The sequence below is a fragment of the Tauraco erythrolophus genome, chromosome 7 (assembly GCF_009769465.1).
Source record: "Tauraco erythrolophus isolate bTauEry1 chromosome 7, bTauEry1.pri, whole genome shotgun sequence".
Taxonomy (NCBI): Eukaryota; Metazoa; Chordata; class Aves; order Musophagiformes; family Musophagidae; genus Tauraco; species Tauraco erythrolophus.
The window spans coordinates 33,888,056-33,902,142 of record NC_141471.1 but is presented as its reverse complement, the minus strand read 5'-3'; the positions used below and the strand labels follow the sequence as shown (position 1 = coordinate 33,902,142).

The 14,087-nt window shown below is 36.5% G+C and overlaps 1 protein-coding gene across 1 annotated transcript in view; it reads left to right on the top strand.

Annotated features, from left to right (window-relative positions):
• Positions 1 to 14,087, top strand: part of SNX13 (sorting nexin 13) — a 66,812-nt gene that overhangs the window by 16,094 nt on the left and 36,631 nt on the right. The window contains 5 exon segments of the mRNA XM_086614224.1: positions 2,641 to 2,753; positions 8,676 to 8,778; positions 13,169 to 13,258; positions 13,657 to 13,725; positions 13,727 to 13,782. Coding sequence (XP_086470350.1) covers positions 2,641 to 2,753; positions 8,676 to 8,778; positions 13,169 to 13,258; positions 13,657 to 13,725; positions 13,727 to 13,782 — 431 coding nt within the window.

Genomic DNA, 14,087 nt, shown 5'->3' with positions numbered 1-14,087 from the left:
CTGCAGTGTACCAAGTTGTACGAGTTTTAAGAAATCCTATTAAAATACCAGATGAGATTTGAATCTCTGTAGCCATATGCTAAATTGCAAAACTAGAGCATAGGACAAAAGGTCATTGTTTATCTATTAGAGTTATAGAACTTTCTTTGTTAATTATGCATTCATCCAACTCTGAATATGCATCCTGCTATCTAGTTTAATTAAGTTTTGTTAAGTCATTTAGTGCACTTATATTTGAAGCTTAAACTTTTTTGAATAATGCTATTAAGCGTACTGATTTTTTGACAGAAAAAGACAGTGATTAAATGTGATCTGTGTGCGTATCTTCCTGTTGCTTTTAGTGCTCTGCAGAAGTGTTAAATGTATTTCTGAGGGCATGAATATGAGGAATCTTTGTGTATTGAAATGTAAATGTATAATGAGAGCTTGTCTCTTTTTTAGTTAATTGTTGTATTTGTGCCAGTTTTTTTTAGATTGGTTGTCCCCCTCCTTGTCTGTCTCCTCCCCACTCCCAAGCAGTTTATCTACTGCATTTACTTATAATAAATCAACAGTCTTGTACTCAGCTGTGGCCAATATTTTTTTTTTTTAATTATAGCACTGTTCTTCAGTGTTTTAGCTGTGTGGATTGTATGGTTAATATCATCTAATAAAGTGCTTCCTCAGCTTAAAGAGAAATGAATCACTTGCAATCTAGTTTTTTGAATTGCAGCACTTTAATTAAACATAAGTATGTGGACAAGTGTAATTTTTTCCAGCCTCAAACACCAAGAGAAAAACCAGTATAGCTTCTTCAACCATTGCTAAGAAACTTTAATGAGGAAGAAAGTAGGATTTCATCTCTATGTTCCATTAAACTTGTAATAAAATAGGAAGAATTAAATTATTCTGATTACAATTTGCATCTATGAAACAGTCTCTCCTTAGAGCTCTGATTTTGCTTTTGGGCAGACTGATGTCTTGCTCAGAAAAGAAAAGAAGCTGCTTTATGTAGGCGCCTTATTTTATATTATTGTTTATAGGAATTTTAGAAATTTTTTGTCAGGAAGTTGATTTTTCTGAATCCTATGCCTAAGATGGAAAGTTGAAATCTAATTAGTCCCTTTAGAGAAATAAGAGCTGTAGGCAAGCTTCCCCTGTCCTCTGTATTAAAAGCTAAAAAAGGGCTCTGTGCAAATATGGTGTTCGATCTCTGCTTGTTTTCTAATGTCAAACTGCAAGACGAGTTTATTTAAATACTTTCTTAGTGTTACTTGTTGACATAGCAGTTGTCTGAGTTACCATCAGGGTGTCATTTGATCACTGGTAGGAAAGGTGTAAATTAGACAATAAAAAAGAAAAGTTGAGAACCTTAGAGCTAGAACAGTTGTGGTGACCTATAAATACTTGTCAGCATTGGTTTCCCACTCCTGAGACTTGGCTGAAACATGCTTTCCATATAGAACTGGAGACTAGATTGAATTAAATTTATATAATCTTTGTTGACTGCATTGCAGTATTGTGAAGGTCTAAAACTGTTGTAGGTCAGTTCAATCAGGTTTCCACTGCCTTGCTTTTTAGATTACTCTGCATATATGTACATATATGTACATACACACATCTACCCATCTAGATAGATCAAGTGTGTGTGTATATATGTGTATATGAACGCGCTTATACTGTAACCTGCATGGGCACAATAACATGAGTCATACTCCAGGGGAATCCACCAGCAGACGTGAAGTTTTTCCTGCTGCACTGTGTAAGCCATCAGCCCCCAAATCCCACCAGCCCCACAGATGCTTTTGAGGTTGACTTTAGCTGCACCATGGGCTTTCCAAACAACCCTTGTCTCCCTCCACTGCTGAAGTGTGAGTCCTGCCTGCTAAGCCAGATCTCTTCTAGGAACATGATAATGCCTGCCTGGAGAAAACGTTAATCTGGGTTCTCTCTTTTTATATATTAAATTTCCTGATTTTAAAACAGAATTGTATTTAGATTTTTCAAAAAATTGTTTGAGTGTTCATGATTTCTGTGGTAAGAATGGTTGGAAGAAGTAATTAGTTTCTTAAGTTTCCCTGTCTTTTATTTAAAGGGAAGAGTAAACATAAACTTGCACCAAATATTTGGTGCACCTGCTGACTTGTGTGTGATGACTGGAGAAAGGGATGCTTTTTTGGTCTTGCAGCCGCTTTGATGTAGGGAAGATATGGTGTTGCTTGCTGTGGAAAATTACACATCTAGTTGTGTAAAATGAGGTTATATTAATCTCTCCCTGTTCTGCTACAAAACCTGCATTTTTCTTGGAAGTAGTGGAGAATTTCACAGGGGGGGAAAAGGAGAACTCAAGAAACAGAAAAGCACGAAATAAGAATAGAGAAGAAAAGAAATGACACTTTAAGGGATGATAGCTGCATCTGAAGTGAGATATGAGTAATAATATTTGAAAGAAAAATGCTCTGATGTTGGGTAAACTGGACTACTAGCCCACAATATAACTTTTAAAAAATTAAGATAACTTTTATTTCATTAAGGAAAACTTACTTTGTATCTAGTTAAAATGTATCAAGCTTTGTAGAAAGCTAAAAATATTGCTTTGGAGACTTAAAGTTGTACAAATATCGTATTAATTATTCCTTTTCTATGTGTTCTTGTTTACAGACCAGTCTTTCCATATGGGGATGGGGAAGTCTTGGCGTTGTGCTTTTTCTAGTAACTTTTGGACCCTTCGCTATATTTTACTTTGCATTTTATATCCTCTGCTTTGTGGGTGGGTAAGTATACTACTTAATGTTGTGTATAATTTACTATGGAAGGAAAATTTTAATGTGTATATTAGCAAATCGTTTGCTCTGAAAATCTAAAGCGACTTGTATGTAATGAATATTTCCACATTTGAGCAGCTCTTTGAGCCAAGTTTTTTTTCTTGAAATCTCAATTTTGTCAAAATATTTTTTTTCTGCTATTGAATAGTGCCTGTGCTACCTTTGCCTAAGCAAAAAAAAAATAATTTCTGATTTAAAAAAAAAAGTAGCTATTTATAATGAGTGGAGGACAAATACTCACATAAAACCAGTGTTAACTTGAGTTCATACTTTCTATTCCCTTGTCTATTCTTTTGGTAGGTACTTTCTAAGTAATTATGTCCCCTTTCCTTATCACAGTCTAATTTTCCTGTCCAAGATTCTTCATTCATGAGGAAAGTGAGTGGGTGTTTTCCTGGGTGTGTGGAAATGTTATACATCTTGCTACATCTTGAACAAGTAGATCGGTTCAGCAGCTGTAGGATGTTTCATACTTATCTGTAGACAGGAAGGAGCAAACAGGTGAAGTTTTTATAGTATGTTAGCACCATTATTACATTGTAGATTATGATGTCTGCCTTGTAATCATTAAAACTTCTATGTTAATGTGAAGTCTGAATGTGTTAGTGGGATATTTCTCATTCATGAGATTAATCTACAGGACAGTAACCATTTCTAGGCTCTCCAAGACCTGCTTGGCTTCTAATGGGGTGCTTGGGCTATCTTTAATACTTTTTTGCCTTCCTTTGAAACACCCTTTATATTTCTTATTGGATACAGTGCAGAATGTGTGTATATTCCTGTATGTCTCATCAAAAAATGAATAGAGTTAGTGGCTAGAATTAGAGTGGCTACGCATGGGTTTTAGCTGTATTAAACTTGGAATTCCATCTCTGAGAAAGCAGAATAGTCAGTCTACTAGAACGAGGATTCAGTTACAGTAAAACTAACATTTAAGTGAATGCTTTTGTCTTGATACATTTATATTTTGCTGGTTGTTTGTCCAGGGCAAAAGACAGAGTTCGTCCAAAGGGCAAGAGTTTGTCCATTTACCGTTTGTAATTACCACTTCCTTAGTGTTTGCAGTATGAAAAATAATGTGGGATATAATATTCTTAAAAGATGATCCTTCCTTCTTGCTCAATTTCAGTTTGCTTGGCTTTCAAAGCTAACAGTCGAAGCAGTCTCTCATGGAGTGTGTCTGAGGTCAGCTACAGTTTGCCTCTGTGAGGCTGCCTCTGACGCCTGAGCTCACTGGTTCTCAAGTCAGCTCTGATACCTCTTTGCTGTGATTCTTTTGCTGCTTGGTTCATTTTGTAGCTAGTCTGTGAACATTGATCTACTTAAGAAAAAATTAATCTTGTGGAGTGTATCTGTTAAAGCAGAATTTATATACGTCTTCCTGTTGTGTGTTTACTTACGTAGATAGATATGAAGTCTCAGCCTTGCCAGCTAGAATGTCATTTACTTCATTACTTTAACATATACATCTTCTTGGCTAAAGCTGTGATCTAGCCCTTTTTTACACTGTTAATCTGAAACTGTCTTGATTTCACTGGGATGGAATCACAGAATCAATTTTCTGTTCAGAGAAGCTACATTTCTAAAGTAAGCTGCATTTTTAAAAAGGCTGCAGCACCCAATTCAGTGATAACAAAATTGATAAGACACTTTGTTTTATTATGTAGCCAGCAGGTATCTGTAGTGCTCAAGAACTTTTCAACTTATTTTTGATAATGACCCAGATGTCCAAGAACCTGAGGGAGCATGGCCAGGGTGACTGACACCTAAATTGGCAAATGGGTATTCCATACTATGTAATGTCATGCTCACTATAAATTGGAAACTTTGTGGGAGACGGGCTTGCTCTTGCTTTCCTCTCTTCCTTGACGGTCACTGTCCCTGGAGAGTTTCACCTGTCATTCTGCTCCCAAGGTCTTCTCTCTCTCTCCCTCTCCCCGCCCCTGCCCCGGGATTGCAGTTTTGGGACTTTCGCACTCTGGGATTGCTGGCCAGGAATGGGCTAGACATTGGTCAAGGGTTGGTGAGCAGCTGCACTGTGCATCACTTGTCTATATATATTATTACTATCATTACTATTTTCCTTTTAATTTTATTTTAATTACTAAATAGGTAACCCATAGGTCTTCCTTCCTTGTCCTGATTCCACTCCGAGTGAGCAGAGATCATTAGGTAATAGAACAGCTGGCTATTTTTTAGCCCCAGATACAGGCTAAACGTAGGCACACACCTAGTTTAAATTTTAACATTCAGCATACAGATTTGTGAGTGCAATTATATGTCATAAGATCATTTACGTAAATTAAGAATATAAAATGTAGTTTTGGTTCATGATTATAATATTTTCCTTAATACTTACTGTACCCTTATCCGGAGCAAAATAACAGTTTTGGACATGGATTTTTGTGGTAGAACTTTATGTTGAAAATTGGAGTTCTTGCCCAATTTGTCACGCAGTTTTCAAACTTTTTATACTTGCTCACAAACAGTGACCTGTATCCATAGTTTCTGACTTCCATTAGCCCGGAGTTCACTTCTGTCCTGTTTTGCACTTCTAACAAAAGAAAGTGTTGAATCGTAGCCGGTTGCACCCTTAGTATTGACCTAAATGTTTAAAGTATGTGCCAGTGAGTTGTGAAGGAAGACAATGTGGATACCATGGCTGTATCAACATAACTGATCTGGTCATCAGTTTCACTTCCGTTACATGCTATTTAATAATTTCTTTTTGATTTACTCTTAACTGTTTTTCTCGCACAGATAGCTTGAAGTAAGTGTACTGCTGTGTGCATGGAAGGATACTGAAACCAGTTGTGTGTGTGAATAAAAGCTTTAAATCAGAAGCTGTCTTCATTTAGATTTGTTTTGCTTCAAGGCTGATTTATAAAATAGTAGCTTTTTTCTGTTTTATAGTACATGCGTCTTCAATTTGAGAACTGGTAACACATGGCTTAGGGAACTGAGCGCTTTCCACCAAAAGCAGGAGGCAAAAGATACCTTGTTTTTAACCTCTGTAGCCAAGACTATTATAAGGTGTTAATGAAATATTTTTTGCCTCTACTTCAAATATTGGTGCAAACCCCTTAACCTCAATGCTGGACCTGTCTTACTGTCTGCTTGTTCTTTGTACCATGTATATTTCTTGTATTACTCTCTTCTTTACCTTTTTCAATCTTAAGGAAGTAGACTAGAAACAATGTGAATTGTGGCTCTGCCAACAGCCTTAGGCTTCCAGAGCTGTGAGAACTGAAATTTCTTGGACTGTCAGTTGCTTTGCTGTTTAAAGGAATTTGCTGTATTGTCAAAAAAATGTAATTATTGATAGTTTATCGCATCCATACGTATGTGACTGGCTGCCTACACTGATGATTCTGACTGCTGACCAAATCAGGAACTGTTCTGAAGCTGCTTTTTGACTTTCATGAAGCATTTAGCTAAGGCTGTTACTTTTCAGACTGGATAGAATGGTAAATCTGTAGACTTCATTTTTCTGTCACCTTTGTTCTGTTGTTAAATCTGTCCCTCTGAAAAGTTGGTCTTCCAATAGCTTTTGGAAAAACTTAACAACAAAAAATTAAGTAAAATACAATCTTTTCCTGCTCTATTCATTTAGAGAAAAGACTAAAATGATTTCTCACTTACTGTGCTGAATATCCTCTTGATGAATTAGATGAGCATTTGCATCAAATGATCAGGCAATCTATACCTCTCTAATGCGCACAAGATTTTAAATTAGAGATTAAAATCTGTTTCTGCTGTAGAGGCAGAAGCTTCTAGCATTTCTAGCTTAAAAATGAAAATCCTTAGAGGCATCTAGGAAAAGGAGCATATACTTCAATTATTTTGGTAGCATATTAGTATTTTTAATAAGTCATTAACTTTAGAAATGTCAAAACATTTGAGAGAAAACAGAAGTATAATCTATAGCTAGTTATTTACAAAATATCAATCCTTTTGAATAAAAGAAAGGAAGGACCTCTTCCCTCCCGACCCACCCCTGCCAAGTTGCTAATACATGTTTGACATTAAAACTGGTTTTTGACAAAAAAAACCCCACAGTTTGGGGATACTGTTTTCTTTAAATGAAGACTGAGGTTTCTAATAGGAAAGTGGTAGGTAATAAAAAGAAACCCCAAACTGTTTAATAATTAAAAAAAACCCCAGCAAAACACCTCCCTTCCCAAACCAAAACGTTAGTTAACTTTTAGGCAATGTGAAACTAATACTGAATTTTTTTCTAAGCAAGTTTTGGTCCTTAAACTGAATTATGATGCTACTAGAACCATTGTTGTTATGATTTTAAAGCTGTCTGGAAATTTCTGGAACAGAAGAGTAATTAAACCTGCTTTTATTTTTTGTCCTTATATGGAGAAAGTACATGTAAAGATGGCTGTAAGAGAACCGAATTATCAAGTGAAATTTTCTTAGGCATTATCAAGTTATTGATAATAATTTTGTGTAGTGCTTTTTTTTTTTGGAGTTGTTCAAGTATAAATGACCGGATCTCTGCTTCTGAATTACTGAGCCTCTGGAGTACTTAAAAAGAATGGTTCCCAGTTTGGGAATTAAGACCTTCAAATGGCGTATTTTACTTTGGTTAAGAATTTTATTCTAATCATATAAAAGCAACAGCAATCTATATTAATAGTGACTTCCTGTGGTCACAAATATTGGCCAGCTGGCCTTTAGAATGAATGCTTTGAAATTTATGTTAAAAGCTACGCGTGCTTAGTCATGCCAAGGCTAGTCTGAGCAGCAGTAACTTCATGTTCTCTTTTTTTTAATGCTTGTTTTAATGCTTGACTTTTCAAAGGCCACATACTTTGGTTATGCTGTAATTGGCACAGCCTTTAGGTTTTCATCTATTACTTAGTAAAACCAGCTTTATGTGTTTTTGTGCCCTTATGTCATAAGCTGTAAGTAAATTATTGCTGTTGTAGCAAGGTTGGTAATGTAAGTAATGGTTGGTTTTTCCCTTATGCCTTCATTATATAAAGAAAATAATAATAAAATTAACTGCTGTTCTGCTTAACTGTAAGTCATAATTTAAATATCATTGTAGAATTGTGGGGGAAGAAGATAATGAATTTCTTATATAATGCACTAAATGGTCCAGGAGTGCATCTATTTAGATTTTATATGCTGAATTAATTAAAAACAAAATAACAGCAAACCCCCCCAAAAAAACCCAAAAATTAACACCCTAAAGAAAAATCACAACCCCAAAAAATCCCAACACCTTGTGTTTGACTTCACTTACCCCCTAGACTTTTTCCTGGACTCTGTTCTTATGCAGCTTGTCAGGACTACTGTGGGTTTTTTTTTTTTGTTTTTTTTTTTTTTTTCGTTCCAGCTTAAAATGAGTTCCCAGTTGAAATTTTTTTACTTCTTGTTTAAACATAAGCAGTTGGTAGTTACGTACTACACTTACTACATCAGTTTCTTCCTGTTTTGTGTTTTTGTGGCTTATGCCACAATGCAGTGGCCTAAATGTATGTCTACAGAGTATATTTCTTCATAGTGTTGAAGTAAAAGAATCTTTGTATCAGTACTGCCAGAGCAGCTTATCTATGTACCCCTCTTTCACAGGTTCTTCTCATGCAGTAGACTGTGTGGTATAGACTGTGCTATATAGATCCACTGTGTGATAGGAATACAGCAAGACTGATAAGAGAAGACTGAGAAACTTCATACTCAGTATTGTGGCAGTTATTTTGGGCAGCATGCTACACTGTGAAAGAGCACTGTACTAGGAGAGTGAACAGTGAGAATTAGCATATATTGTCATTTTATAACTTACTGTGAAATATTTTCTAGAAGAAGAGGAAAAGATGACTATTGTTCTAACTGGTCTGTCTTTTTCCATTTTAGGGGTTTCGTGGTTACTCTTTTATTTGGAAAAAGCAACTCAGAAAAATACCTTGAGCAGTGTGAACATTCGTTTCTTCCTTGTACATCAGTTGGGATCCCTAAGGTAAGGAGAGTTTACTGGTCTTAACTTCTAGATCAGGTTTTATAACTTTGAAAATTAGAGTAACACTAACAATCAGTTTTTCAAGGTTAGAGAGCCTGTTCTTATGTTTTGAGTCAGCTGCAATGTGGAAGTGAAATGCAAGATTTTTCCTTTTTGAAATACAAGCTTTTTAAGCATTTATGGAAAGTTCGTTTCAAGTATTGTTTTCTGGCTTTATTTTGAGAAAGGAGGTAGACGTAACTGGCTAATATTATCTGTGACAGAAGTACTAAACATTTCTTCTAGACTCCTTGTGGTGGTGTTTTTTTTGTTCGGAGGTAGTGTAGCTCCTTCTTGCTTTTTCTTGGAAGATTGGCATGACTGTTTAGGATCTTCTGTCACTGGATCTGTAGTCTCTCCAGATATGATACTTTTGATTGTTTGTGGTCAGAAAGTTGCTTGCCTAAGAAGATTAAACTGTTAATAAAGTCTATAACTTACAGTACTTCAGGGATGGAGGAGTTATCTTTGACTGTCTTTAAGACCAGCAATAACACTGGAAATGCATACATAAATGTGGAGCAGCAGTGGGAATCCCCTTTTCACTCTTTTCTTTTTTTTCTGAATTGTTAACAGACACAGCATTTGGTTGATGAGCCTAAATTCAGAGTTCCTAATTGGATAAATCTACATCTGTGTAGTACAGAAGAAATTCTAATAGCCAAGAGGTAGAATTTCTAGGAATTCCTGGTTTATGAACTAATATATCTTGGCAGCTCAGAAATTTAGATGTATCTTGGCCTGAGTGTTTGTGCTCATAGGAATGAAAACTTTGACTGAAACATCCTGCCCTTTCTTAGCTGTCAGGTCACTACACTTCATGATGTCTTTGAAAAGGGATGCGTTCAACTTTCTTATCAGTAGCACATAAAAAGAAATTTATTTTGTGATTCAGCGGTGTGTTTCTAATCACAGAACTTACTGTGTGACTGGTTCTCAGTTGTTTAAGTGGTCTTTTCGCTTAAGTCTCTTTGTCCTCTGTTGAGATAAATCTGCCACTTCAGTGTGTTCTAAACCGTAAAGTCAAGTCATTGGTCCAAATAAAAAATGTGAAGTTTAAGGCCGGAAAATGGCAAGTCAGCAATCAAATAATGATTCTGTTCCATTAACGAAACCTCATTTCAGGGGACTAAGGTTCTTGGTGCAATAGACTTTAGTGTTTATAATATGTGTATTGTGGAATGTTGCTGGTGTGTTGTGTTTTGAGAGCAGATTTACAAGAAGTTTTTCTGTCTTTTAAATTCTACATTGCTGAAGCTTTTTTTATGTTAATGTTACTACTTCGAGCTCATTACATATGTATGCTCTCTGTTTGCTTTCTAAAAGAATAAAATGGGGGATTTTTTTTCCATAATTCTTGCAAATTCACTAGTTTGACTTCCAATTTGAGCTTGGTTTATTGACACATCACTTTTCTCAACTGACCTGTCTGACTAACCTCTGGATTTAATTTTTGTAGTATGAAAGTATTATTTTTATCTGGCTTACCAAATGCTGTGTGAAGTTGTTCTCCATCTAAAATCTGTGTATCTTCTACAATAGTATTTTGTATTTTTTTTTTTGCTGCTGCATTAAAATAACATTAACTAGTTTAGCTGAGCTTTTTCAGTAGTAGTGCAAGAAGAGATGAGAAATGAATCCTAATCAAAACAAATGTGTGGTTGGCTTGGGGTTGTATTGCCGTTTCTGTATTAAATTTCTGGCTGACTTGATCTTTACTAAAAAGTAGTATTTTTAACTCGAAGTTGTTTTCATGTTTGAAACCATTGTGGCCCTAAGTGGTCTTGAACAATGAATGTTGTTTCAAGTGGCTAAGTGTATAGGTTATGCTTCTTCCATGAACCAAGTACAAACTGAATTAACCTCAGTATTAAATTCTTTGTGATACTGTATTTTGAGAAGAAATCTGATGATTTAGGTTCTTTTTAAGAAACTCTTCTCCAAAGGCAATCAGAGTTTTATTGGTTTTTTTTTTTGTTTGTTTGTTTGTTTTTTTTATTGTTGTTGTTTGGGGATTTTTTTTTTTTTAGGCCAAGATGAATGTTCAGATGCTTGACTTTTTAAGAAATTAGTTATAATTCAGAGCACCAAAATTGTGGATGACAATAATGTGTAGAATGTATGAGACTCTAAGTTGCGACACAGGATTTGGTGCAGATAGGTTTCCTTGGTTGCTACTTATTATACTTATTAGTAAATATATATTGAATGCTTCACATTAAGGAGAAATAATTATGTAAGTTTGATGGAAGATTATTTACCTTTCTGCTATTTTTTTTTGCTTGCGTACATACAGGGACGTTTACAAATTAGGATTAGACTTGCTTTTCCTTTTGGAAGTCTGTTTTATAAAACTTCGGTGTCAGGAATGTACTTGATGATGCCATAATGTACTGGCTCTGTAAGATAACACAGCTGTGTATCGTTAAGTGTATGAGAGATACTTAAGGACAGTCATGTAGAATGCAAACACTGAACATGAGTTTATAGTTTTTTCGTTATGGTTTTTGGCAGTTCTGTGTTTCTGCTAGTCATAACTTTCTCACTAGATAGAAGAGTAAAATAACTGGATTTTTTTTTTTGAACAATAGTGTAGACTGTTGCATTATTCTTTCTGTGAAATAAAGGGGTTATTCCAGATTTCATCCTAAGTTTGTAGAAAGACACTATATTAGTCCATTGAGAGAAGCACTGATAAGGGGTATTCTTTTTCAGTATGTTGCTTAATTCCTGGAGTTAATGGCTCTGAGTTGCAAGTCCTATAAAACAATTTTTTACCCCCTCATCAATTACTTTTAAAGACTCATCTGTCAAGTAGCAATGGTGAAAAAGAGTGATTTCTCTTCTGGCATATTGAATAAACCAAGATCATAGAATCATAGAATGGTTAGGGTTGGAAGGGACCTCAAAGATCTTCTAGTTCCAACCCCCTGCCATGGGCAGGGAAATCCTCCACTACACCAGGTTGCCCAAAGCCTCATCCAACCTGGCCTTGAACACCTCCAGGGATGGGGCATCCACAACTTCTCTGAGCAACCTGTTCCAGTACCTCACCACCCTCAATGTAAAGAATTTCTTTGTTGTATCTAACCTAATCTGCCCTCTTTCAGTTTAAATCCATTGCCCCTTGTCCTATCGCTACACACCCTTGTAAAAAGTCCCTCTCCAGCTTTCCTGTAGGCCCCCTTTAGGTACTGGAAAGCTGCTATAATATCACCCCGGAGCCTTCTCTTCTCCAGGCTGAACAGCCCCAACCTCTCTCAGACTGTCTTCGTAGCAGAGGTGCTCCAGCCCTCTTATCATCTTCGTGGCCCTCCTCTGGACTCGTTCTAGTAGCTCCATGTCCTTCTTGTGTTGGGGACTCCAGAGCTGAACACAGTATTTCAGGTGGGGTCTCACGAGAGCTGAGTAGAGGGGCAGAATCACTTCCCTCAACCTGCTGGCCACGCTCCTTTTGATACAGCCCAGGATATGGTTGGCTTTCTGGGCTGCCGGCGCACCTTGCCGGCTCATGTTGAGTTTTTCATTCACCAGCACTCCCAAGTCCTTTTCCTCAGGGCTGCTCTCAATCCATTCTCCTCCCAGCCTGTGCTTGTGCTTGGTATTGCCCCGACCCACGTGCAGGACCTTGCACTTGGCCTTGTGAACTTCATGAGGTTCTCACAGGCCCATCTCTCCAGCCTGTCAAGGTCCCTCTGGATGGCATCCCTTCCCTCCAGCGTGTCCACAACACCACACAACTTGGTGTCATCAGATGGATAAAGAAACTGAGAAGAAAAAAAAAACAAAACAAACCAGCTGAACAGTTACCTGCCTGAGGTTGCACAAAAAGTTTATGATCAAATATGGAACTGGAGTTCTGCCCACAGACTACCTTGTGCTGCTGTTGTCTCACCTCCCTCCTTTTATAACTATTTGAGTTTTATTTCCTTCTGATCTAGTATTTTAGCAACCTTGCTCCTTTACAGTAAGCAAGAAGTAGGTTTTCAGGTTAGTTCCTCACCTCATTATTTACTATATAGTGAAAATTACAGATATTATTGTTGCCCAGAGAGGTTGTAGATGCTCCATCCCTGGAAGCGTTCAAGGTCAGGTTAGACAGGACTCAGAGCAACCTGATCTAGTTAAAGATGTCCCAGCTCATTGTAGGAGGGTTGAACTAAGATGACCATTAACAGTCCCTTCTAATCCGAACCATTCTATAATTCTAAGATTATATTTTATCTACTGTAGAATAACAGGGAAAATGTTGTGTAAATTTGTTACTGGAAGTACACAGATATCATGAACACTAGAGCTGATTTTAATTTTAGCCAAACCTGCAAAGTTATACTTCCTATTCTTTTTGAAGTGCATAGAAGAAATGAAACGTGAAGCCAGACCTATTAAGATTGACAGAAGACTGACAGGTGCAAATATAATTGATGAGCCTTTGCAACAGGTAAGTTCTAACCAGGGACTCTAAGTTATTTCATTTTTGCAAGTACTGACTGTAATATCTAAGTAGTTGAGAGATAAATAGAAGTTGAGGAATTTTTCATATTTGAGAGTGGTAAGTGAAAAAAACATTGAGGAGGCCCAGGATATTTGGCAATGTTTGAGTCTGTTTTCTGGTATTAAAGTTTCTCAACCATCGTGGTGTGAATGCATGTAAACCAATATGAGAGAGAGGTTCAGTATGTGTATTATGTTGTTTCACTCACAGTTCATGATGGTAGGGCAAGTATGGTTCACTGTGTTAACCTTTAGAAGACTACTGTTGCATTATCAGCCACAAAAAGCTGTTTATATTTTTGTTGTCTTTAGTTCAGCTTTCATTTTCTTCTTTTCCAATTTCAGGTAATCCAGTTTCCTACCGGAGAAGACTATGTGCAGTATTGGTATTACACACTAAGTGATGATGAATCGTTTCTTGCTGGAAATCAGGCAGGCTCTGCAGTATGCACTTGTTCAGTTTTCTGCCAGGTAGGATTATTTGTGTTTACATCAATACACTGTCTAAGCAAGTACAGATACCTCTGTGGGTTGTGTGGTAGTAGATAAATGATAAAGTTTATCTATTGGCCTAATTCTTTGCATCTGCAGAAAGAACATGTAAAATTTGGGGATCATAATCTAAGAACTACAGTCTTTTGCTGATCCTTAAGGAATGATCAGAGATAATGCTTGTAGTCATGGTCTTTTGCAAAATAGCCTTTTCAAAATTTTGATTAATGTCTAAAATTACTGAGTAGCTGTTTTCTGCAACTTAAGCATTGAGCTGCATGAAT